The sequence below is a fragment of the Ovis aries genome, chromosome 23 (assembly GCF_016772045.2).
Source record: "Ovis aries strain OAR_USU_Benz2616 breed Rambouillet chromosome 23, ARS-UI_Ramb_v3.0, whole genome shotgun sequence".
Lineage (NCBI taxonomy): Eukaryota > Metazoa > Chordata > Mammalia > Artiodactyla > Bovidae > Ovis > Ovis aries.
Window position 1 is genome coordinate 38,337,130 of NC_056076.1, and position 27,337 is coordinate 38,364,466.

At 43.2% G+C, this 27,337-nt stretch overlaps 1 protein-coding gene across 14 annotated transcripts in view; it reads right to left on the reverse strand.

The window, feature by feature from the left end:
- DLGAP1 (DLG associated protein 1) overlaps nt 1-27,337 on the reverse strand; it is a 791,650-nt gene that overhangs the window by 281,325 nt on the left and 482,988 nt on the right. For 5 of the 14 annotated variants that reach the window (XM_042239659.2, XM_060405422.1, XM_027960729.3 and 2 more), the window contains exon 1: nt 14,400-14,510. In XM_042239659.2, coding sequence (XP_042095593.1) covers nt 14,400-14,492 — 93 coding nt within the window. In that variant the 5' untranslated portion in view covers nt 14,493-14,510. Of the gene's footprint in view, nt 1-13,941; nt 14,511-18,509; nt 19,539-27,337 lie in introns of those variants that run through there. The other 9 variants (XM_027960732.3, XM_027960730.3, XM_060405425.1 and 6 more) reach the window with 2 other exon arrangements.

The following is a 27,337-nucleotide window of genomic DNA, read 5'->3' on the forward strand; positions in this document are numbered from 1 at the left end:
TCACTTAGTATGATAATCTCTGGGTCCATCCATATTGCTGCAAATGGCCTTATTTCATTCTTTTTTTATGGCTGAGTAGTAGTTCATTGCACATATATACCACATCTTCTTTACCCATTCATCTGTCGATGGACATTTAGGTAGCTTCCACATCTTGGCTATTGTAAAGATTGCTGCAGGGAACATAGGGATTCATCTTTTCAAATTATATTTTTCTCTGGATATGCACCCAGGAGTGCGACTGCCAGACCATATGGAGAAAAAATGTCTACCTAATTTAAAGGATGCTGCTGCTGCTGCTAAGTTGCTTCAGTCGTATTTGTAATTTAAATTTGTTAGTGGCCCTTATTCTCTTTCGGGAACATGCTAAAAGCTAAGGACTTTTCTCCAGAGCAGGGTGAACACAAACACCCCCCCTCCTTATTGTTTTAAGTCCAAGAGTTCACAACCCCCTAAAGTCCATTCCTTCACACCCTGTCCACAGTCGCAGACTAAGAGCACTTGAATTAGGTGGATGCGTGTGCCCTGCCTTCCTGCGTCTAAGTTCTCCTCAAACCCAGCCCGTTTCTCCAGCCCACCAAATGGTCTTCTCTAGGTAGGATCACTTCCAAAGTCAGTTAGATGTGCAGGCTCATCACTTCTACTTCTGGGCAGTCCTGGTGCTCTAGCTAATCTTCCTGGGATGCCCCTGGGCCTGGAAACCCTCTTCCTCTGAGGGTCTGCATTACGGAGCCCTGCCCTGTAAGTTTTTCCATAAAGGCGTTTTCTGGAAAGCAAGCTTTCCAACTGGCTTGCCAACAACGGCATTTTTTGGCTTGCAGGACTGAATAGATCTCTTTCCAGCCCTCAACATTGGCCAGAGAGCACTTGGTTCCAGGGAACCATGTGAGAAAATACAACTTTTGCAGTTTGGTGAGTAAACAAATGTGGCCAGACAGCATATTTTTGGTGACACCATTTCCCTAAAAACAAGATTACAAAGTCCACGCTGGTTATTATTCCATGAGATTACTGCCTGTTTTCTAAACAGGTGATTCTTTTCACAACCCAGAATGGTGTGACAACTCATTGGCACCCATCCATCAGAACATGGAAGAACTAAAAGATGTGAGTAGCAAAGTGGGTTATTTGATGTCACGTCATGACTAGGTGGAGGAACAGGTGTTCCCCCAGGCAGCCCTCACTCTCACACGGCACATGGAAAATTCCTGGCAAGTTCTGACACCTCTGAGCACTGAGGCATCACAACAGGATGTTGCCTTCTCCAGGCAAAGCCCAAACCTAGTAGCACTCAATGTATTAAAATAGACAAGAAACAAGTAGAATCATGCAGTCCAACAGAGCTCTCTGCAGTGCTGCTGCTGCTGCTACTGCTAGGTCGCTTCAGTCGTGTCTGACTCTGTGCGATCCCATAGACGGCAGCCCACCAGGCTCCGCCATCCCTGGGATTCTCCAGACAAGAACACTGGAGTGGGTTGCCATTTCCTTCTCCGATGCATGAAAGTGAAAAGTGCAAGTGAAGTCACTGAGTCGTGTCCAACTCTCAGCGACCCCATGGACTGCAGCCCACCAGGCTCCTCCATCCATGGGATTTTCCAGGCAAGAGTACTGGAGTGGGGTGCCTGGGCATGTTTATATCTGTGTTGTCCAATATGGTAAACACCAGCCACACGAGAGGACTGAGCACTAGAAATGTGGCTACGGGGACCGAGGGGCTGAACTTTTCCTTTTATTTAACTTTAATGACTGTAAACTGAAACAGCTACATGTGGCTGGTGGCTACCATATTGAACAGCAGCACAGAACAAGGCTACTTGATTTGAAAGGAACCCTGGGGGCCGCCTGCCCTCATTTCCCCAATAGGGAAGTTTCCTTGCTCTCTCCCTGACATGTTTAGCTAGCCTCTTGTTACACATTTTTTAATAACAAGAAGCTCTTTTTCACCTTGCTTGGGATCTGATGCTTTTGTTGGGAAAAGAATCTTTTCAGTTTAACAGCTGCCTCCTCAGGTGTATGAGCTGGGGATACAGTGTTTGTGTTTCGGTGTGATAAAGCCATTCATCATTCTCTGGGGTTATCTTCTGACCTGCTCCTCCTCTGCTCTTCTCACGCCCGTGGGCTTTTTGGTCTCCCAGGGCAGCCCCAACTGCCTCTCAGTGGGGGTGCAGTATGGTGCTGCCACCCACAGAACCCAGGTGAATCCATCCTGCTGGCTGACTGCTGGAGGTCAGGATGATGTGTGAATGTGAGGATGCTCTTCCCCCAGTGGTACTCGCTGTCTGTCCAGATTTCTTCTCCAGGGCCTGGGCAGCCCCACCATCTCTGGGGCTAGAAGCCTGGTTGTTGGGCTCAGCCTGGTTGGGGTCTGAGGCCTCCCATGCACCTTCTGGGGCACCTGACCCTGCTCTTCCTCATTCTCACACCATTGCTTGTCCTGAGATGCTGCCCAGAGAGTGAAATTGCTTGGGCTTGGCCTCCAGGCTGGACTGTATCCTCCATTTGGGGGAAACATGAGTATTTCTGAAAAAAATTCCATATCACCTAGTCAACCAGAGACTCAATCATGGCCTCCGTTTACTTCTCACCAGCTGGTGGTCATTGCCCCATCTGTGTGTTCCTGTCCCATGCTCATCTTTCCCTTTCCCACTTTAGTCTAGTCACCTCTTCCCAGGGTTCAGTGTGGGTCAAACAGTTGCTAAATAAATCTTGGTTGAATGAAAGATGTTGAGAATGGTTGTCCTTGTATTGTTTAACATTTAAATATATAACATTTAACATGATCTGCTCACAATCGAGACTACAAAAAGGGACCGTAGATTATGATAGCTGGGTGAAATCATTGCTGGTTGAATCTAAGAAATATAATGTTTGCAAATATCAATGAGAATTAAATTGGCATGATTTAATATTAGTGAATTTTTTCATTTCTTAGTTACTTACATGTCCCTATGAAATGAATAATTAACATTTCCTTCTTATGCATGGGGATATTTGATAAAATATTGAATCAAGAGAAAGTGGGAGCTGTTGAAACATGAAGATTGTATCTATAAATTTAAACGAACTTCATCTGGGCTTAAATAAAGGGAGAGGACATGAAATCAGGGCTTGTTAGAACAATGAATTCTCTGTGATGAGACACAGGTACATGAAGAAGAGCCCAAAATGAGTTTTGAAGCAAGATCCTAAAGACTCCGTGACTTCCATGTTCATCACTGAGTATGGCACTTTTAATCCTGGTGGAATTCAGAAGCCTGACCATCCTGTCTTGTTATCTGCTATAGGAATTTAGTTTAAACTCTGCTGATATTCCCTAATAGTACTATTTGTCAGATATATTAATATGTACCCCCTGCCAAATGGCCCACTTAATTCAGTTATATAAATGATTAACAAGCATTCTAAAGGTTGACCATTAAAGAGACATATTTTTTTCCTTTGGACCTGTGGTAATTTAACAAATAGTAAAATTCACGAACTTCCCAAATATTTAGTTAACCATCTGGGATGTGTGGAGCTCACATCCCCAGCAGAATTCTGGCTCAAAATACGCCTTTGAGATAACTTTCTGGTCTCCCCAAAAGACAAAAATAGAAAGTCACACTTCCTTAGAGAGAAATTGGGTTTGGGAATTCCTAGCTTCCTTTCTCATCATTTCAGTGCCATTAATTTTTATAGAAGAAAACATTCCTGAATTAATATAAGCAAAGGATATTAAATGGGCAGAGAGTCCTAACTGGGACATAAACTTTTAGTGTTTTAACAATGCTATAACTACAGTCAGGTTGGCAGTCTCAAGGGATAAAAAGTATTGTTTCTCACTGGGAAAAAAAAAAAAAAAGCACAACAGTCTTGAGTGATGGTTTATTCCATCGGCTGATATATAATTTTCCAGCTATGTGAAATAATATTCTATTCCAAATCCATTATACATCTGACTTTGCAGATGAACCTCATGTGTTACTTGTTTTCTTTCCAAACTAGATTTATTTTTATATCTAATCATAGAGGTGCAATCTGTTTTTTCATCAGTTAACCATTTAAAAATTTAACATTTAAATTTAACAATTTAAAAAACTGTCATCACATTCTCATTGAGAAACAATTCTTCAGGAAAAGATCAGAGGAATATACCAAGCAGAGGCAGCACAGAGTGGTGGAAGGTGAACAGACAGTGGAATCAGACCAGGGTTTAAATCTCCAGTCTGTCATTCATCAGCAACACAATCTTGGGCAAATTAATTACCTCTACGTTGTATAAAATGGGGGTATGAATAGCGACCCTAGCAACTTTTCGAAGTAAGGATAATATATGTTAAGCATAGGCCTACTGAACCTTCTCCGTAAATGTCAGTCCTTTTTCTCCCTTTTCCCCTCCTCCTTCATCATCCGCTTATGATCCTTGCCATCATTCATTATCCCACGGAAGTGCCTTGAGCATGGGATGAAGATGAGGAAATGCCCAGTCTGTGTCTGGGCAGAGCGCTGGCTGGGACTGAAAGGCTTGCCTGTTCTTAGAGAAGTCAGTCCCTCTCTCTGGGTCACAGTTGAGGAAAAGGAAAGAAAGTGAACTTGTCTGTCCAAGTCAAGAAGTGCATTTATACTGTGAGCCAGTCAGGACCCCCTGGCACCCACCATCCATCACTTGTTGTTTTCAGGAAAGTCAGGGCCTGGGAGAGCTGCCAATTACATTACCAAGCTTGGGACAGCTAACTACTAACATTTTTGGACTTTATTAGGGTTTTCTGATATATCTGATCTATCCAGAGTGGATACACACTCCCCTCCTCTGCTCTATCCTGGTCCCTCTCATTCCTGTGTCTCTACCCCTCCCTCAACCGCATCATTAAACTGCCTTAGCTTGAAACAGTGACTGTAGCCCACCAGGCTCCTCTGTCCATGGGATTTCCCAGGCAAGGATACTGGAGTGGGTTGCCATTGCCTTCTCCAGGGGATCTTCCCAGCCCAGGGATCAAACCCAGGTCTCCTGTGCTTCAGGCAGATTCCCTACTCCTGAGCCACCTGGGAAGTCCTTAGCTTAGGCCTGCTTAAAGGGAAAGGTTTCAAGCTGTGCCTTGGAAGCTCCCCACCCTCCTGCCCCTGAGGGAAACTTGGATGCAGGGCAGTGGGTGGGAGGAGAGGGGATTTAGGTTTGAATTCTCCTGGTCTTGTTTTCCAGGTAAAGAATCCATCTGCAATGCAGGAGACACAAATTTGATCCATAGGTCAGGAAGATCCCCCGGAGAAGGAAATGGCAACCCACTCCAGTACTCTTGCCTGGGAAAATCCCATGGACAGAGGAACCTGCCGGGTTATAGACCGTGGGGTTGCAAAAGAGTCGGACACAACTTTGAGACTAAACAACAACAGCAAAGTCTTGTTTCAATGTGAGTATTACAGCCATCTCTTGGTACCCAGGGATGCTCAAGTCCCTTATATAAAATGGTGTGGTATTTGCATGGAAGCTATGCACATCTTCGTGTACTTTAAATCATCTCTAGATTACTTATAACACCTTGGACAATGTAAACGCTTCACAAATAGATGTAAATACAATGGAAATGCTATGGAAATAGTTGCTGGCAAATTCAAGTTTCCATTTTGGAACTTTCTGAAATTTATTATTTTTCTAATATTTTCCATTTGTGGAGCCCATGGATACAGGGTGGGGATTGCTCTGGGTTTTATACTTTCTGCTGCATATGAACAAAGAACTCCCTGGTTAAAAACGTCACTGTCGTTTGCAGTTCTTTCTCATATTTGTGTTGACTCTGCATGTTCAGTTCACAAAGAGGAAAGCCCTAACAAGATGCACTTTCTAGAAACCTTAGCAATAGCCCAAACCATAACCACATTAGGCCCAGTGCCTAGAATGGAAAAATCAGAGAGTGGGGCTTGTGGCAGAAATTTTCTTTTTTCTAATTAAAGAAAAAAAAAAAAAGCAGTATAATTGCTTTGGGCTTCCCAGGTGGCTCAGTGATAAAGAACCGTCCTGCAGATGCAGGAGACATGGGTTCGATCCCTGGGTTGGGAAGATCCTTTGGAGAAGAAAATGGCAACTCCCTCCCTTATTCTGGCCTGGGAAATGCCTAGGACAGAGGATCCTGGTGGGCTACAGTCCAAGGGGTCGCCAAAGAGCCGGGCACGAATTAGCAACGAAACAACAGCAAATAATTGCTTTACAAGGTTGTGTTAGTTCCTACTGTACAACAATGTGAATCAGCTCTGTATGAACACGCGTCCCCTCCCTCCTGAGCTTCCCGCGGGCCCCACCGCCCCATCGCCCCCACCATCGCGCCCCTCTAGGTCATCACGGGACACTGAGCTAGGCTCCCCATGCTACACAGCAGCTTCCCACTAGCTGTCTGCTTCACACATGCTGGTGTTTGTATGCCAGTGCCACTCTCCCAATGTGTGGCAAAGTTTCTTGAGTAGACAGAACACCAAGACCAACAACTGTCTTGTGCTCCTTGAGGGACCCTGACGGGGGTGGGGAGGGGGCAGTAAAAGGAAATGAGGAAGAAACCCCACCTTCTCTACCGTGGAGGAGACTGGGGAATGCTAGTTAATCTCTCTGAGCCTCAGGCTCCTCACCTATAAGCATGGTCTGGGGACAATTTCCCATTGCAAATTATATGATAAAACAGCTAAACCCAATTCTCCTTTGCTCAGTAGGGTGCGGAGGTAGGGAAGGAGTACAATTAGCATCACGTGTCTGACGTTTAAGGGTCATTTCGGTGAGGTCGGTGAAGGCTGGTGTTACAGTCCTGCCTACTGCTGCTGCTGCTGCTGCTAAATTGCTTCAGTCGTGTCCAACTCTGTGCAACCCCATAGATGGCAGTCCACTAGGCTCCCCTATCCCTGGGATTCTCCAGGCAAGAACACTGGAGTGGGTTGCCATTTCCTTCTCCAATGCATGAAAGTGAAAAGTCAAAGTGACGTCGCTCAGTCCTGTCCGACTCCTAGTGACCCCATGGACTGCAGCCCACCAGGCCCCTCTGTCCATGGGATTTTCCAGGCAAGAGTACTGGAGTGGGTTGCCATTGCCTTCTCCGATGGTCCTGCCTTGCTGGGCGCAGTCTTCCAGGAGGTTCCATGACATCATCCTGGGAGATTTAAGGGTGTTGTTGGGGTAGCATAGGGGACTGAAAAGACAGGCCAGACGGTAAATGCTCTCTGTGAACAATGACAGTTTGGAGGAGAAATGCAAAGTATTTTCAAATTTCCTATCTTGTAATAGCTATAGGAATTGGTGATCTGGATTTACCAATGGAAAAGAAATACCAGTTGGCTTTGGGATTAAAAAGAAAACAACAACGCAGCGTGAAAGTCAAAATACAATGAAAGCTTGTATAAGACGTTTTTGATTGATTGTTCAGTTCATGAGATCGGCTGGCATGAAATAAAATGTTTCTTTTTCTGGGCAGTGATTAGATAAGTCGAATATGGCGAAGCAACCCACAGGACAGTTGTCAGCCTACAGATCAATCGTCAGCCTACGGATCGGGTTTTCATAAACGTCACTGTGCAGCCCTCACAGAGAGTTCTTGTTTCTGGTGGATTTGTTTCACCTCCTTTGTGAAAGCCTTAGAGAGAAGGCAGCAAGCGGGAAAATCAGTTATTTATAGGCATTTTTGACTAAAAGTGTCTGCTCAGCGTGCCATGAAATACTTCCAAGAGGTGGGAGCGCAGGAAACGCTCTCAAATCACCGAGAAGCCTGGAGGAGTGTGATGGGGAGAATTTTCAGAAAGCTCAAGTTCATTTGCAAACAAATGACAGTTACTTGCACTGACACCCCCTGAGTTACCGAAAAGCTAGCTGAACTTGTATTAGTTAGGAGAGGAGGAGAAGGGGAGAAAAAAAAGATGAATTATCTAAGGATTACAAGTCCTTGGGATCTTTTAAGGGACTTTAATGGGGCCAGCAGGTGGCCTGTGATGGAGCTGGCTTCTGAGAATGGAGGGGAGTGATCAGGGATTTCGGACATGTGTCAAAACAGTGATGGACAAGGACCTGTTGTCATCTGCCAGCGATAGTGGACGAACTCCACTCATCGAAGCTGCTCTGGTAGAAACACTTGTCAGAGAACCAAGAAAGGAGGTGAGTGGATAAAGTCCCCTTTAGACAAGCCCCAGAGGTGTTGTTGTTAAGTAATGTACAACTCTGGACTGTAGTACGCCAGGCTTCCCTGTCCTGCACTGTCTCCCAGAGTTTGCTCAAACTCAGGTCCATTGACTTGGTGATATCATCCAACTATCTCATCCTTTGTTGCTGTTAAGTAAACTTGCCCTGTGGACTAACCAAAGCTGCCTGTAGTGAGGCAGCAGGGTCTTGACAGACTTAAGATCTGAAAACAAAAGTAGGTTTTGTTTAAACATACACGAAAGCTTGAGGAGATAGAACAACAGAAAAATTGTGTTCTATCAGCAAACATGAAGCCACAGGGAAACCTGACTGACAGAAGCTGAGCTGTCAAAAGATGTACCCTTTGCGATCTTTTCATCTGCAAACAAAAGCTTTATGTGTTTAGCTGGCATTTGGGGCAGGAAGCCTTAAATCTACCCAGTGATGGGCTTGTCATCCGACTTTGGGAAACTGCTTTTCTTTCCCACAGAATCAGATATATTCATGCTAACCTTGTTTAATGAAAGTTCAGTCAAGCAACATGTAAAAGAAAAAGTGGTACATGAAACAGGTGAAGAAGCAGTGAAGGGCATTAACAGCTGAGGATTTGAAAACTCAAAACATTTCACATTGTATTTTTTACTTTTTCCTCAAATCTGAAATATTTTTCTACGACCTCAGCAAACACGAAAGTCATCATTATGCCCATTTTGCAGATCTAAAAATGGAGGTACTAAGAGAGGGAGCCCAGAGTCCTGTGGGAAATCCGTGGCAACATGCAAGCCAACGTTTTCATTTGTTAGGCTCTACTGCCCCCTTCAGTAAATACAAAGATGAATCCAGTCTGCTAGTTCTAAAGCATCGGGTAAAAGGGTGACTCTCGGATGGCTCTCTGCCCTGGATTCTTCCCAGATTTACAGAATCAGAATCTCTTGGATTGGAGCCACAAATCCTCATTTTATAGACATCCTCAAGGTGATACTTGTGCCCACAAACTTAAGGAATAAGTTTCCCTAAATATTCAATGACAGAGTAAGTGACCACACGTGTATATGACTCTGCACATGCAGGCAAATGTGGCATCATTGTGCTACCGTTTACCTATATGGATGCCAGTAGATAATGCTCCACACAGCACTTCCAGCTTCAGAGCTAGATCTTCTTCCCATTGGCTCACTTTTGACTATCAAAAGCAATGACCAAGAGATCAACCTGTAGCCTTTGATGGCTCCTATGCAGTATTTCTTTGACATTTTCTAGAGTTACTCTGATTTAATATACTTGGCCCCATTGTCCAATATATTCTCTACTATGTGTCACATATCAGACACACACACACGCATTACTTTGGAACATACAGTTTCAGCTATGCTTATGATCTTTATTCTAGGAAAGTGAGGTGAGAGGTAAGAGGACTGGCCGCCAAGATGGTGGGAGATGCCAGAGAGAAGTGTGTTGCCCTTACAACCCGGTCCCAGGGCTCTGAGTGTGATGCTGTTCCCTTTGTGCTCTGTTGGTACAGAATTTCCTCCTAATAAAACCATCAGGATACAGGAGAGATGGACAGGGGTAACAGGAAGAAAAATACCCATTTCTTTTATTTAGACATTAAAAATCCTACCCTGCCATGTGTAACCACAGAGTTACAGACTGCAGGTGATCATTTAGTTAAAGAAACAGCCATGCTTCAAATCTAACTTTCAGATTAGGTCTTTGCCCCTTTATGCCTTGACCTCACTGCCTTAAATGGATGGAGTAAGAAAGGATAAGCTGGCCTCTGAAATGTACCTTAACGGTTTACACAGATGTGAAAGACTTAATGGGCAGCAGCAGGGCAGTGAGTCTGCTAGGCTCAGCCTGCTGCTCATGAAGTGACTAATATGTGTTAGTCAAGGCATCTCCTTAGGGTTTATTTCCCCCACTTTTAGAAGGAGCGGGTTGGACTAAGTAATTGCAAACAATTCTTCCATAAGGGGATTATTAGGTGAGAAATAGGGAGGTAGAAAGATGCTATGCCCACCTTCCAGGGAGGATTTTGTGAATGAGAAGGAATACCAGATGGCCTTCCAGTGAGATTTGGGAATGCTATTGTAAAACTGTCATTTGTCTGAAAAATAAATAAATAAAATCTTCTTGGGTCGCTTATTACACACCTTCATATTTTAGAGACCTGGAGAGTAAAATCAGGGAGGAGTTAGACAATCCTGAAATTATGTAATTAACAGTGGATAAAAAAACATGAGAGGAACAGAAGTCATTTCCTTTCATTGTTATTGGATGACTCTCTGTATGAAAGGTATTTATCATTATCCCAGGGAAGCAGGACACCTCGGACTTGTTTATACTGCTGGCCTGAGATTTAATGTACTCCCTGTAAAAGGGAGGTAAGGAGTTTTCTAGTGGGATGCATGAAAAGTTTGTTTCCCCACTTTAAAGTCATTCTGCTTTTGTGAACATGGTACATACACTTGAAACTGATCTTATGTCATGAATCAGAGATGGAAGAAAGCATATGCAGGAAGGTTCCAAATTCTGGGAGAACAAAGAGTATAAGCTTCAGTGGACAGAGAAGAGTGACTTTAAGGTACATAAAAGAAAAGATATGCTTATCTAGAAAACTCATTTTGTGAATGTAATTAGAAGTCGCTTTATTTTAGGAATGGAAACAAGGCAGGGCATTTTGCTAAATATCAACAAATAGTAAAAAAAACAAAACCCCTCAATTTAAAAAAGATAGTTGTATATATTCTTAAATGTAAAAGATCAGCGCATCAGAAGAGGTCTTTCCTTGGTCACGTGAGTGTTCTCCAAGAAATCGAAGTGTTAAAAAACAGTATAAGTAAGAAATTGGCCATGGTCAATGAAGGAGTGAGCTGATGAGTGTCTCCTTACACTCTGATCCCTCCTTTTCCTTTGCTAATTGTTTAAAAGTAATTTGCTATTTTTCTTTTATTGGAGTATAGTTGCCTTACAATGTGTCTTAGTTTCTGGTGTACAGCAAAGTGAACCAGCTATGTGTATACCTATATCCTCTCCGTTTTGGATTTCCTTCCCATTGAGATCACCACGAGTTCTCTGTGCTATACAGTAGGTTTTCATCGTTGTTCAGTCCCTAAGTCATGTCTGACTCTTTGTGACCCCATGGACTGCAGCACGCCAGGCTTCCCTGTCCTTCAGTTTCTCCTGGAGTTTGCTAAAACTCATGTCCATTGACTGGGCGATGCCATCCAGTGGGTGATGCTGGGCGATGCTCAACACCACTAATTATTAGAGAAATGCTACAGTGAAGAATCACCTCACACAGGTCAGAATGGCCATCATCAGAAAGCTACAAACAATAAATGTCACAGACAGTGTGGAGAAAAGGGAACCCTCTTACACTGTGGGACAGTAAACAGTAATTAGCTCTTTGTCTTTACCTTTTAGCTGCAAACTGGACTCGGTTGAAGGAGAATAAATCATTTACTGAAAAAAATTAAAGCACTCCCTTACCATGGTTTTGGTCTAAGAGTTTATTAATATGCACTTATAAAAACAGAGTAACATGATTTTTCCTAGGTCCTAACGTGTTCCAAATGGCAATTAATAGGAACACAGCCTGCAGGTGGGGGAGGAGGCAAGATGGTTTGAGAAGCAGATAAATGAACCCTTGATGTGAAGTCTGACATGCATGTTATTTTTATCCAACAGGAGAAGTTACGGGTTCAAAATTTCAAATGAGTAATATAATCACAGTAAGGTCATATAACTTCTAGTGCATCACAGTAATAGTAACCTGATTTGACCTGAAAAGGCCAAGTTTTATTTCTCTATGAAGCTATCCTGGCAAGTGACAGAAAAAAAAAATCTGACTGTTCAGAGGTATTATAGTTTGAACCACATGAAGTTTCTGATTTCAACCGTTTAGAACAATAAAGCTGGAATTTCTCCATGGTTCAGCTCACATCAATGAGCACAGTAATCTACAACATAGAGGTGGTTGTTTTTTGAGCCTAAAACCAAAGTGGCAAAAAATCCTAATCTAGTCACCGAGTCAAAGCCAGCCTGGCAATACTGCATATATGTTTAGGGGGCCCTTATAATACCTCAGGGGCTTCCCTGGTACCTCAGTGGTAAAGAATCCTCCTGTCAATTCAGGAGACCTGGGTTCAATCCCTGGGTTGGGAAAATCCCCTGGAGAAGGAAGTGGCAACCCACTCCAGTATTCTTGCCTGGGAAAACCCATGGAAAGAGGAGCCTGGGGGGCTACAGTCCATGGGGTCACAGAAGAGTCAGACACAACTAAATGACAACACAACAAAATAACACCTCAAGCAAAAAAAAAAAAAAAAGATGTGTTCTGCAATTTGTAAGTCATTGTTTGTGTTAGGTTGTGTAAAGGCATGATCTCAAATGGACCAGAGATTATGGCTGAGTCTTTCTTACTGAATGGTAAATGTTTACCCTGGCTCCTGAATTTAATTTGCAACTGATCAAACTGTGCTCTAAGGAGAAGGGAGAAGGAGGAGATAAATCCCCTGGCCACTAAGAAATCCAGGCTAGTTGTTGTCTTTTACCCTGCTAACCAATGCTAGACCTTCCATGAATAGACTGGATTCTGAGGGATGTGAAAGCCTGTGTGGGGAGACCTTTGACTGTGGCTAAGGACTTTTGGTGCTGCTGAAAATGTCTTTAGAATAATGGAAATTGCAGACCAAGAATAGTAAAGTTTAACAACTTGCAAGAAGGATTTCTGTTTCTTTCGATCTTTCTTTTACCACCACTGACTCTGAACCTCTGCCTTCTCACAGTGTTTTGTCAATTGTCCACACCCCCACCCCCAATACTGAGATGTGGGCAACATCGGGAATTATAGAGAATCAGAGACACAACTACCACTGATTCTACGTGCAAAGTTCAGATCAGGCAGAAGTAACCTCATTCTTCTATTACGTCAAGAAACAGGGACACCTCTACTAAGACCAGGGAAAAATAGGGAGAAGACTGTACAAGCCAAATAGGAAATACATTCAAGAATCTTGAACCACCCCCCGCCCCTTTTTTTTGCTGGATTATTGAGGCAATTTAAATTGAAAATAAAGAAAATCATCAATCTGGTTCATTTTTTTTAAGGCAGCAAGGAAACGTCGCAGTAACCAAAGTCACTAGTAGAATTGCTCAGCACAGTGACACCTTTCATGTAAAGTAGTTTTTAAAAACTGACTTCACATAATTTAAATTGTTCTAAAACAAGAGGAAGGAAAACCTCAGAGGGGAAAGGAAACCCCACTGGGCAGAGACTGATAGAATCTTGAACAGCATTTTGAAAAATAGTTGTACCTGCATTGAAAAAAATAGTCCTGGGTTCATGTCTGTTATGAATGACTCTTCAGTGATCTTTTGTGGAGTCTTATTTAACCAACAGGGAAAAAAGTCACAAGAAAATCCACAAAACCCCCAACCATCCAGAAATTTTAATTTTGCAAAGGAACAGTTAAGCATTCACCATTCTTGTTAAAGAAAACCACAGATCACATTTCAACCACTAGACACACAACATCCTCTCATGGCACCTGGCACCTGCGATCATCTGTCAATTAAAGGTTTTATGAAGCCTCCTGGAGACACAGATGTGTGGGTATCTGATGTCTCTACCTGCTTTCTTACCATCTGTACACACATCCGTACTTAGCCCTTTCAGCTGGACTAGCTATTGTTTAGAGAACAAATAAAATAACAACAGAAACTACTCCCCACCACCAAAAAAAGAAAAAAGCCACTTAAACCAACCACACACTATCACCAAATACATAGCAATAAAAGAGTTGTACTCAAACCTGGTCAATCCTTCCATTTCTTGAAACTTGCACACAAACTGAAGAAACCCACTCAGCCTTAAAAAGGTCGATCATCTTGCTCTCCTAAAATTTCATCTCTGAGCGTGCTGGCTTTCTTGTCTGTCTCGTGTGCCTTCTCTCCCCCCCTCTCTCTCCCCCTGTGTCTCTCTCTCTCTACTTTTACCGGAGAGCGTTTTGTTTCCTTTTTCCTGTTTCTGCTGCTGGATGAATGCAAAAATACACAATCTGAAGGGTTTTTTTTTTTTTTTAGGCTAATAGTTGGAAATCTAAAATCTTGCTCTCCTGAATAGCTTATTATGCCAGTCATTCAACATGCAACGTTTTACATAAAGAGGCATTTACAGAATCAAGAATTCTGTTTTCTTAAAGCAAAAACAAATCAACAACCAAAACTCCCTCTACTCCTCTGACCCCCTTCCTTAACGATTAGCACTTACCCTGAGATGTGCCATAAATGCTCTATTCCAAATGTACAAAAGCCAACCACATCTCAACTGAGAATTAAACAGTTTTAATGTCTTCAGATCCATGTCCCTGCTCCAAATTCTGATACAGACAGTCACTGGCAGCCGTACAATAGTTCTAAACAGCAGACATCTGATTCTTGACATTTAAAAATAACAATATTGGGGGAAAAAAGGGAGTCTTTTTTAAATCAACCACAGACAGCTTGTGAGGCAGCACATCTAAGCAACTGACTATATTAACTGGAACTTGCAATAATTTCAAGCTACAGTATTTTCTTTCTAAGTCAATGCCAGACGGAGGCTAGACACCTACAGACCTCTCATTTTCTATATAATCATGGCAATGACCGAAGTTAAATAATTTCTAAGTGATAATTCAATATAGAGAGAAATAGAACTTTTTAGTATTTAGAATTCTATTATTGGTGAATATTAACTTGTGTTCAGTCTGGAATCAAATTAGGAACATTTCAGCCATTCATCTGAGATGGTTCACATTTCATGGACATGCATTCTTAACCATGTGCAAACAGAGGAGGGCAGGTGAATGCATACCTTTGCTGCAGAATAAAACATATTAAAATGAGAAAAATGCATTTGCTTCTATTTCTGAAGCACTTTATAGACTCAGACAGATCTGCACTCAAGTCTTAGCTGTCTCAATTACTACCCATGAGTTCCTGAAGACAGAATTTCATCTTTTGTGCCTCAGTTTTGTCATCCATAAAACTGGAGTAAATAGCAATATTAATACTAATTTTACAAAGATATTTTGGGTACTAAATGGATACTCTATGATTTCTGGTACATAACAGCAGAGGGTATATGCTGCTTCTACCCTCTGTGTTATATTTGGTCTGGGCAGGGATCAGCCATGATTAATGGAGAAATCCAGGTTTGAAGGTAAATGAATCAGGTTAGACCCTCCATGTTGCCACGTACTAGCTGTGTGTCCTTGGGCAAGTGACTTAATCTAATTTACTAAATCACAGTTCCTTTAACTGTAAAATACTTCACAGAGTTTCAGAGAGCAAATTAGGTATCATTGGAAAAGCATCTACTTCAAGCATTTAATAAATGGTAGCTCCAGGCCTGTACAACTCTTGAAAACGGCTCTAATTAGTGCCTTGCATTTGTAACTGAGGCGTCTGAAGATGTGGACTGAGATCCCAGGCCTTCTAAACCAAGTGCCTCACTTTATAGTAGAAGAAAGAGACTTTGGAGAGCTGAAATGATGGTTCTAAGCTGTATCACTAGTTAGTGATCACCAACTAGTTAGTGGCCAACGGACTAAAACATAAACCCTCTTATTTAAAGTTCAATGCTTTGTCTGCTAAACTTTCTGACACTGAAATCAAATACATCTGTACATCCAATTTCAATATTAGTGGATAATTGGGTCTTTCCTGGTGGCTCAGAGAATCTGCCTGCGATGCAGGAGGATCCTGTTCCATCCTGGGTCGGGAAGATCCCCTGCAGAAGGAAATGGCAACTCCAGTATTCTTGTCTGGCTCCTCTGTCCCATGGACAGAGGAGCCTGGTGGGCTACAGTTTGTGGGGTCTCAAAGAGTCAGACATGACTGAGGAACTAGCACTTTTACTTTTTCACAAAGCAATACGACTAGAAAACAAACCCCTCTATGTTCCCAAATTTGCTTCTAATAATGAGTTTACAAGTGAAATTATTCTATGGGAGCTGACAGATGCTGGCTAAACCTATCTTCCTAAGAGGAGCTTCTGCAGGAGATAGATTCTCCTTTCCCTGTAAAGCAAGAAGAGAGCTAGAGAGGATTCCAGTTCTTAGGAGTGTCTCATTTCCTCCTCCCCCATGTGAATGTCCAGCTTCTTCCTTTTCTTTAGAGGAACTCATCTCAGCATACTGGTTGGAGAGTACACTGCATTTACTATGTCCCCACACTGATATATATAAAATTTTTTTTTTTTTTCAGTTTGAAAGTCTTGTGCAGAATGCTGTGCTGGCTCAGTCATGTCTACTTCTTTGCTACCCCACAGACTGTAGCCCACTAGGCTCCAATGTCCACGGGATTTCCCAAGCAAGAATACTGGAGCGGGTTGCCATTTCCTTCTCCAGGGGATCTTACTGATCCAGGGATTGAACCCACATCTCCTGCATTGGCAGGTGAATTCTTTCTGCTGAGCCACCAGGGAAATGCTTTAATTTGATATTTCTTATCTGATCTTATCACTACTGATTATGGTTCAATTTTTTAAATTAAATTTACTTTGTTTTTGCCACTAGTCACAGAACCTTCACAGACAAAAATGTCTCCTTTTCTAGGTTTTCTGTCTCATTACACATCCTTTCTTCAAGACAGATACCATATCAAAATATTTTATTCTCAGTAGTGGATGAGATTTATGTGGTTAAAGAATTTCTAAGGCTTTCAGTTGTAATATTTATAATGGTCTTTTCTATGAACTAAGAGTCTTGAGTTCTGGTCTTACCCCTGCCATATAGTAACAGTGTGACTTATAAGGCCTTTACCTTTCTTTGAGTCTAGCTTTTTATATTCTAAATGAAGAGGTTTGGTTAGATGATCTCTTTAGCTTTAAACTTCTGTTAGTGATTCTTGATAACTTAATTAACACGTGTAACAACCTTTTAGGGCTTCCCAGGTGGTGCAGTGGTAAAGAATATGCCTGCCAAACATGGGTTTGATCCTTGGGTTGGGAAGATCCCTGGAGTAGGAAATGGCAACTCATTCCAGTATTCTTGCCTGGAAAGTACCATGAAGAGAGGAGCCCAGTGGGCTCCAGTCCATGGGGTCGCAGAGAGTTGGCATGACTGAGCAACTGAGGACAACCTTATAGTAAATTAAATGATGCCACCTTCAGTAGGAAATATTGTGTTGTTTGTGAAAACTATCCACACAATGGTGGCCTCTTCTGAAGTCTGGGGATGGGTCTGGCACTGTCCCTACCCAGTGACTGCCAGTCTGGAATATTTTCAGAACTTGGTAGCAGCGTTCTCAAGGGAGTCAGCTTTGTCAGAAGAGATCCAAAGAGAGCGAAAAAGATGAATGTCTTGGTGGAAGACTTTTCCTCGCATTTATTCTTAAGAGTGGAAATGATTATGTCATGATTTTATATTCCGGTAAAACCTTTTTTAAAACAGACAAGGCTAGGAAGGGAGGGCTAGGAAGAGAAAACATATACTTTGAAAAGGAAAAATGTGAGGATCCCTCTTATGAAACGTTGTGTCTCAGTAAAAATGACGATTCTAAAGGGAGGCAGTAGGGAAGAAAGAGACTCTTCCCCTGATATTTTTATCCAGGTGAAATCTGGTTTCAGTGGATTGGAGGGCAGTAGGAAAAATAGGAGTCTGCAGAAGGGGAGGAGCGGCCTTGGGTCTGTGTGTGTGGTATTTACATACTGACACTAATTGTATTTTATTGTGCAGATGCTTCCCCTTCTTTTCCTCCTCTTCTCTGTTGTCCTGAGTCTCTGCAGCTGTACTTGTCAGGTCCCCAAACTGGCTCCATCTCCACCTCCTCAGGGTGCAGGGCATCACCCCAACTCCCTGTGTTCTGGGGGATGAGGACTTAAGTGGGGGTGTGATTAGCTTCGTTGTGGTGTGAAAATTGCAATGGTGAAGATGTTAATCAATTTTTCCAAACTAACAGCTTGGGGCAGAATCTTAAATAATAATAACAAAAAACCCTGAATAGAACTAATTAAACTCTTTCCAGAATTCCAAAGATCATTGTTGACTTTTGTAAAAAAGGTGGCTTTTTAACAACTTTTGTGTAAACTCCCGTTTTCTCCCCTCCTTATCCTACAATCCCTCAGACAAAAGAGGAGCACAAAACATTAATAACTCCTTGCCTTTTTGTAGGTGTGCTTTTCAAAGCACTTTTATATCCAGTATCTCAAGATAACTGGATGCGGTTGCTAGCAGGCCTGTTTCCTGATAGAAGCCCTCAGCCCCCAAAATGCTAAATAATTTGCTCAGGTTCACACAGAGAATTCATAGTAGAGCCAAGACTAGGCCCCAGGAGAAAATACCATGCAATCAGCTGGTGCAACTTCTAAGCACCCATCCCTCCATATAAATGGTACCTGAAGGTACTGGCAGGAACGTTCTTGTTGACACGACTCTGACTTCACCATGGCCTGGTCCATGTTGACCGAGGCTTTCTGGTAAACCTCTCGGGCTCGACTCACGGTCAGTGTGGAGGACCAGGCACTCTTCTTGAGCAGCGGTGCGTCTAGAGTGACGGGCAGGTTGGCACAGGTGGAGCACTTGACGTCGTTGTTACTCCGGGAGGCCTTCACCGCCTGCTCGCTGATGGTGTTGTAGGCCTCCATAAAGTACTGCGAGGCCGAGCGGTCTGGGCACCTGCCCATGGTCATCACACCCGAGGGGGAGTGGTAGATGCACATGTCGCCGTCGAGGTTGTCGTCAGAACTCCACCAGCCGGGGGACGTGTTGTTGCGCGGCTTGGGCTCCGGGCGCCGCTCCTTGCTTTTGCTGCGCTTGCCGTACCTCACGGTCTGGGTCTCGTCCGGGCTGGCCTTGCCTCCGTTGACGCTGCCCTTGGACGGTCCCTCCAGGGAGTGCGATTTGGTGAAGAGCTTCTGGACCGAGTGCACCAGGTGGCGGATGCGGCCGGGGCTGTCGCTGCGGTGCTCCACGGCCGTGCGCTTGTACTGCAAAGTGTGGTAGCCATCCCGGCTGAGAGGTAGCTGCCTCTCAAACTGGTCCAGGAGGTTGGCGGGGATGCGGTTGGCCTTGGTGGCCAGGGTGCGGGGCACCAGGGCACACTCGTCCTTCAGCTCCTGCTGCGAGGTGTAGTGCCGCCGCGGGAAGGTGCTGCTGGCCAGCGGGTCGCTGAAGGGGCCCACACACTCGGCCTGGAAGGAGGTCCGCTGAGTGTAGTAGGGGTGGTCGGCCGGGTGGTGATCCACCGGGCTCAGCAGGTATGGCTTGCGGTCCGCGTGGTGCGACAGCGAGTCACAGGCTGAATCGCAGGTGACTCCGTGGTGATGGCTGCGGCTGCCCGATAACCCTTTCATCGCTGACGGGGCAAAGCCACGGGGGTCATGGACACCCGGGGGTGTGGTTCCAGACCCGTCTCCTGCAAGGACCTGCGGGAATGAAGGAGAGGGGGACAGTGGTTAACCCTTCCCTTGGTAAATAGATAGTGCTCTTTCCCCGTGCATCTGCTACTCAGTGGGTTTTCTGGCAGAAGAACTCATGAAAAGTCAAAGTATAGTCCCTCAGTCGTGTTGGATTCTTTGCAACCCTATGGACTGTAGCCGGCCAGGCTCCTCTATCCATGGGATTTCCGGGGCAAGAATACTGGAGTGGGTTGCCATTTCCTCTTCCAGGGAATCTTCCTGCCTCAAGGATTGAACCTGTGTCTTCTGCATTGCAGGCAGATTCTTTACCACCTGAGCCTCATTGACTCTCCCTAAAAGGAGCTTTAATGCACTGATGGAAAAGCCCTATTACCTCTATATCTTGGCAAAGACCCACCCCCCGCCCCCAATCACATAGGAGAGACAGGGTGAAAGCTAGTTAACCCAGAAAAGAAACTATAAAAATGTTAAATTATTTTAAATGATTCAGGAGAAAAACTCCCCTTCCCTCCAGGATTCTAATAACTGTGTGTTTCCCCTGCTGCTCTGGGTTTATTCTTAACCGTATGTTAGTCATCAGGCCAGCAGACCGCAAGGGCTCAGTTTCTCTGGGAGGCTTCTGCTGGTCCCCCTTACAGAGAGAATTAGTTCTGTGCTTGCAGAGCATTGCTGTATACTCTCCAAATCCTCTGGAATGCTTTGTCCCATGTGTTCCCCACTAGCTCAAGCTACCTCAGGGTAGCTTACTTCTTAGTCACCTGTATACCTCCCTACCTCATACCAGGGGCTTCCCTGGTGGCTCAGTGGTAAAGAATCCACCTGCAATGAAGGAGACCCAGGTTCAGCCCCTGGGTTGGGAAGATCCCCTGGAGAAGGGAAAGGCTACCCACTCCAATATTCTTGCCTGGAGAATTCCATGGCTAGAGGAGCCTGTCGGGCTCCAGTCCATAGTGTCTCACACAGCTGAGCAACTAACACTTTTACTTTCACTTCACCTCATACCAGTTGGGCCATATAGACACACAAGCACTCCATATATGTGAGCGGAAAACATAAATAAAAGAGGCTACTGGCACCTTGTAACTTTAGGATATATTTCTGTATCTTCTTTCACATACTTTCCTGTTAGAATGTCATGGTGACAATTACAGCAATCCCTGCTTTCCCACGGTAATTAGAGTTGGAAAAACTAATGGTAGGGCAAAGACATCAGAGCTGTAGAGAAAACCTGCCCATGTATTTCTGTCATCAGAGAATTAAGTTTCTTGTCTACAAACTGAGAGCAGATGAAGAACAAATAAGCTTGAATCAGCTCATTTGACTATCAGGACATCTCCTTTTGCTGGTTTAAGAGTTTATGGTAAATATTTACAAGCTATGGCAAGATGGACAAAGGAAAGACTCTTGAAACATTCCTGGGGAAACACGAAGGGCCTGAACCCAAGGGTCAGGTGTGCCTGGGAGAGAAATAACTCCTACAGATGCAGCTGAGCGAAACGCAGTCATTCCAAGCCCTCCCCTTCCTTCAAGACCAGAAGCTGCTGTTCTTCTGGGCAGAGTGCTTCCTTTGGACTCTAGTAGAGTGAGTTCATCAGTAGCTGAATGCATTCCTCCTGACAGTCTTGTTTGTTTGTTTGTTTTTAATAAAGCTTTCTACAATACAAAAATTATCATATGGAGAGTTGTCCAGAAAAGCCAATGTGACTTTCCAAAAAAATCACAAATGTAATTTTAGATGGACAGGGAGAGATAATTGGTTTAATTGTAAAAAAAAAAATCCTATAAAACAAAACAGAACACTCATGTATAGCTTAATGAAGAAAAACATGGAGTCTTGAGGGATCAGGACTTGTCAGTTCTGTGGGATATGCTGTATGTGGGAGCTCAACTGTTGAAAATCTCTAACCGTGCTTTATGAAGCTCCTTTCCTCCTCCTAGTCTCTATTTCTGGATTAATTGAAGGAAGTTGATGAGAGGTTTTAATCACTGGAGTCGTTCGAAATTGGTCAGTCTATCAAATTAGGAGCTTCTTGAAGATAGAGGTTATGTTTTATGCATTCAGTGACCAGCACAGTGCTTGGCTGATGGTGGGAACTCAGTGAAGTGTTACTGAGAAATAATGCATCAGTGAAAAATTTCCCAGGGTGGTTCATCCTGTGGCTTAAGTCACATCTATTGTGTTTGAAAAGGAAACGGCCAAGGAAGGAAGGCAGGCACCATCTTATGGGCATTTTAGAGACCAGTGGTTTTCCAGGTGAGGCAGGAGGCATGTGGGTGAACGTTTCTTATGCTACTTGTTTGTTTGCCTTCAAATTCTGCCTCTCCATGTCCCATCAATGAATATCTCACCTCTTAAAATTCTCCCTGCTTTGAGGTTAAAATCTGGGAGTTTACCTGGTCTGCTGACTACAGAATGCCTAGACAGAAGACAATCTGTTTAAAGAAGAGAAAGCAAATGACACCTGAAGAGACAAAAAGGGAAAGAAAGACTGGTTCAGGAAGAGCCTGTAAATCAAAATTTGCCCACTGAGGAGCTAATCTAAGGGAAATTTTAACATAAAATACCTAGGGACTACTTTGTACAAAGTTATGATCCCAAGATTAGGCTGTGGCAAGGAGGGATACAGAAGATTAAATACACATTTTTAGCAAAACTGTGGCACAAACTAATTTAGGTTGAAAAATCCACCTCATGAGGAAGTTTCTCTATATAAAACAGGTCTCATCGAAGACATTTTTGTCTTTTAAATATAGACTTAAAAATAAAAGACAAAAATAGGAAGCCGGTTGGGTTATGGTCACATAATAAATCTTATGATTCCACATAATATAACTCAATATATGAAATAATATGAAATAATGCTTCAATCTTTCCTTCTGAAGCAGCTGGGTCTTGGTGGATATTTTTTTGCTAAATAAAATGTGAATCTGGCAAGAGCCAAAAACATGAATTATACATATTCACTCCAAAATGGAGATTATTTGAAATCATGTGTTCAATATTTATGTAATTATCTTTAATTTGTGAATGGCATTTCATGTGAGATGATGTTGCCTGAGGACACATAGAGCAAACAAAGAGCCTTTTTAAGGCTATTAATGATGCATTTGTTCAATGATGTAACCGATGATTATTTTGGTAAGTTAAACATGCACAGTGTGATTTTTTACTAAAATTTAAGTGGGCTATTTTCAGCCTAGTGATAAGCACTTATATTTTCATAGAGAGTAATACACTGAATCAAGGAAAATAAGTTAACTTTCATTACTTAATATCTATAAAAAGATATTGAGATCTTGATCCTTTTCCTCTGTGATGTATGAAATATGGCAATAAATGATCATAAACATAAAATGCTCCATCTATCTTTCTGGTTAAGACCAGATAAATGACTTAATACCCTAGCCTTTCTAAGGGAAGAATCTTACAGTCTCTTTTAGTCTCTTGTCTTTCAAAAAGGAAAATCGATTAATTAGTGATTATAAATTACAGCAACATATTCAGTGCCTTCTTGATGAGTGAGGGAGATGATCTAAAACCCTCAATGGCTAAGCAATGGTTGTGAAACCTACCATGGGGGTCCTGCTCTTCCTCCCCTCATTCTTTGTCTTCCTCTTTTCTTACTCATGAATTCTATTCCCAGCCTACTTCTTTCTGCCCCTTTATTTCTCTCTCCTAATTCATGTTCGTAAGTGGCAACCTGGACTTCACTTGTTCCAGCCCATGTGTGACTAACACCATCCCCAGGAAGAATTAACCAAGCATCCTTCCCATGCAGGACTCAGTGTTTGCTGCTGCAGGTGACCAAATGCAACCAGCAAATCTCTAACGCTGAGAGAGATGTGACCTAGTCATGAAAAAAGATAAATAACAATGCTCATTACCCTCTGCATTCTTGGAAAAATTAGACCTGGAAGTAAGTTTTAAGGGGCCGTAAAAGATTGCTGAAAATAGAAAGGGAAATTGTCTTTTGTGCCTTCCTCTCTGAGCCGGGATGGAGAATGTGAGTCAACGCGCCTCTGTAAGGGTTTCTATGGCGACGGTGATCATCCCTCATTTTTGCCTTGTTCAGTATGACTTCAAAATGATGCTTTGTTGTCCTCCTAAGTACGATTTTACCATCAGACGACAGGCCCTCATCGTTGGCTTGGAAAACGTGTTCACTGTATTGGCTACTGTAAGATGAGCTCTGGGTGTGAGAGACAATGGTTTTTAAAGAGTTCCCACACCTGGGGCAGAAGCGTTGCTGTCCAGATGATGACTAAAGCAAGAACGATCCAGCACAGGTAAAGGAAATTCTCAAGGTAGGTAATTTATTAGCACCAAGGAAAAAACAAACAAACCACATGTTAGAAGATGCTGACTGGATGAAAAACAGTCTCACAAAGCTGGCAAGTTCTTACTTTGATTTCTGTGCATGTCTTTATTTAGAGCTGCTGTGCTTGGTTTTTCTTTACATACAGAGAGAGGATCCACCCGACAGGTGTCTACTCTCTCTTTCAATGAGGACTGACAGCTGGGCAATCACAACTTGCCTTAGAAAGGACAGCGTGGGGGACCCTGCCCAGGAGGAGAGGGAACACTGTGTTCTAGTTTGGGGAGATGCTGGGAAGACAAAACCTCCATGAATTATCTCAGGGTCGAGTCACTTTTTTGCCCCTGCCCATTTTACCGGTGACCTGCCCATGCCAGGTTATAACAGTCAATGGAAGAGAAAGAAGGAATTCTCTTACTGAGAGTAAAACCTGTCCCAGACTAGTGACTTGCTTCCCAGTCTCTCTAGATGCACACAGGTGACTAATTCTGGCTAATGGAGTATAATTGAAAATGGCAGGTGCAGTTTCTGGAAAATGACTCTTAAGTGAAGGACATACCTTCTTTACCCCCTTCCTTGGCTGGAATTCAGACTTCAGGCTTGGCTAAGGAGTGATCTTGGTCCATGAGGTGGAAGTGACAGTCTGAGGATGGGAGCACCCCCAGATAATGGGCCCAGCCAGAACAGAGTGTCTATCAGCCTGGACGTGTAACTCTGCGTCTTGTTTACGGGGGAAGGAATGGACCTGCATCTTTGTCTACACCACTGTGATGTGTTTTCTCACCCCTGCACCTGAACCAAGTCCTAAGTGACAAGGGTGGTTAGGGCTGACACCTGGAGAATTTTTGTCAGCTCTGCTATAATATGAAGGACTTGACCCTGCTGGTGGTGGTCACCCATGAGAGCAGTTTAAACCAGGCAGTAATACAGCCACATGTATACGAGAGATTTCTGTGGCTGTAGTGAGAGAATGCTTCTCAGATGGCTCGGTGGTAAAGCACCCATCTGCCAATGCAGGAGGCACAAGAGACACAGGTTCGATCCCTGGGCTGGGAAGATCCCCTGAAGGAGGAAATGGCAACCCACTCTGGTATTCTTGCCTGAAAAATTCCATGGACAGAGGAGCCTGGCAGGCTACAGTCCATGGGGTCACAAAGAGTTGGACACGACTGAGCAATTGAGCATGAGAGTTAGGGAACAGATTTAGGGATCAGAAGAAGCAAGAAAATCTGAAAGCAGCAATTCTTTCTTTCTTGGGAAGTTCATGAGAGAAGACTAAAAGGGGATAAAGAGTAACCCTCCAAAGAGTAAGAATGTCCTGGGTGGTAGAGGGGTGCCTCCCACTTCTGCCCTTCTGCCTACTCGTGTGTTTCCACTACAGTCTAAATACACAGGGCACTTCTAGGCAGAACAAAATTCTATGCAACATGGATGCAGACTTTTTATTAGTAATTTTTTCTTCTACTAATAATCCCAGTTCTATAGAGATTGAGAATGAAGAGCAATATGAATGTTTAGCAGGCTTATAATTTTAAATATTTTTTAAAAATGAGTGATTCTCATTAATATGCTACTAACACACGAAGCCATGCCATTTTAAGGTAAAAGTAAATAGAAAACTCACATGAATTAATTTTGCCCAAAGGCCCACTTTGGGGATATTTTCTGACCTTCTGAATTTGTAGCTGCAAAAGATAACTGAATGCCATTTTCTTTCATTTTTTCAGGCTTCCCCACTTACAGACTTTCATGTACTATGTACTTAAAATTGTGCAAATGCCATTAGAGCACCTTTGAATAAGCACAGGCTGAAATACACCAGTTCCTTTACTCAAAGCACAATGCTAAGCCGTTTTATATACGCAGAATGTATTTTGGCTTTTCATGAACTTAATTGCTATCCTAATCATCTGTAGCTTGATTTTGTTTGTGAATACCTCCTTCCATCAGTCTGCTCCTACAAATAAATGCCTTTGAAACATTTCCCTTTCAAAAGATATGGTATTATATAAAAAACAAAACAACAACCCAGATCTCCTCCAATTTGGTCACAGTAGGCAACACAACTAAAATTGCCTTTGTCTTTCACACAAAGCTTTCAGAAGTGGCTTCATGATGGTTTTTGAGACTAAAAAGGTGGAGGGTAGTGTTCCTTGAGAAATGGTTAGTAAGTCGTCATTAATATTGGTCTTAGACTTACTGCTGGTTGGTAAAATGCCACAGGACTTAGAGGATTTTTATGTGGAAACGATTGAAGCAGGACATTATAAAAAAATCCTAACATTATTCTGCATCAAACCAAGTAGGAAGGTAACTCTCCTGACTCTATGTGATTTTGGACATGTGCTCCCCATGGGATTACCCTCATTTGGATCATTCTAGAAGAGAGTGTATGCTTCCCAAGTGATTCAGTGGTAAAGAATCCGCCTGCAATGCAGGAGATGCGGGTTCAATCCCTGGATTGGGACGATCCCCTGGAGGAGGAGACGGCAACCCATTCCAGTATTCTTGCCTGGGAAATCCCACGGACAAAGGAGCCTGCAGGGCTACAGTCCATGGGACCGCAAAGAGTTGGACGTGACTGAGCATGCATGCACACAGAAGAGGGTGTGATTATCTCAGCGAAGCCTGCAGATGGATTTCCCTGGGAGTCGCTAACAGAATGTGGTCACTTTGACCAGCAGTGGCCAACAGCTCTTCAGGAGGTGTTGTGGGCAGGGGCTAACTTACATTATGGAGGTAAAACAGGTAATCTTCACAAAGAATAACACAAACCACCACTTTATTTTTTTGTCCACTCCAAAAAAAAAGCTGACAAAAATATGCAAGCCACTGACTAATCTAGGAGAAGCAGAAATGATGATAGAGTGAAACCGTTTAATGGAAAATAAAGAAAACCATGATGGAAAATGGAAATATACAAAACTATGACGATAGATACAGACACAATGCAACTTGAAACGGAGCAACAGACATAGCCTCTGATGAAAATGGAGTTGCTTTTGTCTACAGCTCTCCTGACCAGCTGAATAGTCCTGTGAACATGTTCTGGCACATTCTGGAAACTTGCTTCACAGCTAGACTATCACCTATCTATCTCTCTATCTACTGGAATCAAAAGTTTCCTCTCAGAAGTTCTTTTCTTTTAATTGCTGTTGCTTTTCTTACCAAGCTTGCTGTACAGATCTGTATTAAGTACCGAGGCACAGAAATCACCAACAGTGCCCCTTGTTGTGGTAGCCATTCAGCTGACTCCTGCGTTGGGGAATTTTGTCCCCTGACCACAGCATCCGCTGACGCTGTCCTGGCCAGGAATGTTACGGTGGTCACCATACCTCTGAGTTGAGTGAACCTGGTTTGAAGTCCCAACTCAGGGGTATCTATGCAGAGGCTCAACTGGGTTAATCAGATGATGGCTCCTAGAAATTTAAATGAAGACATTCCCAGAGTCACACTGAACACTGGTGAGCTTATCTGCAAGGTCAACTA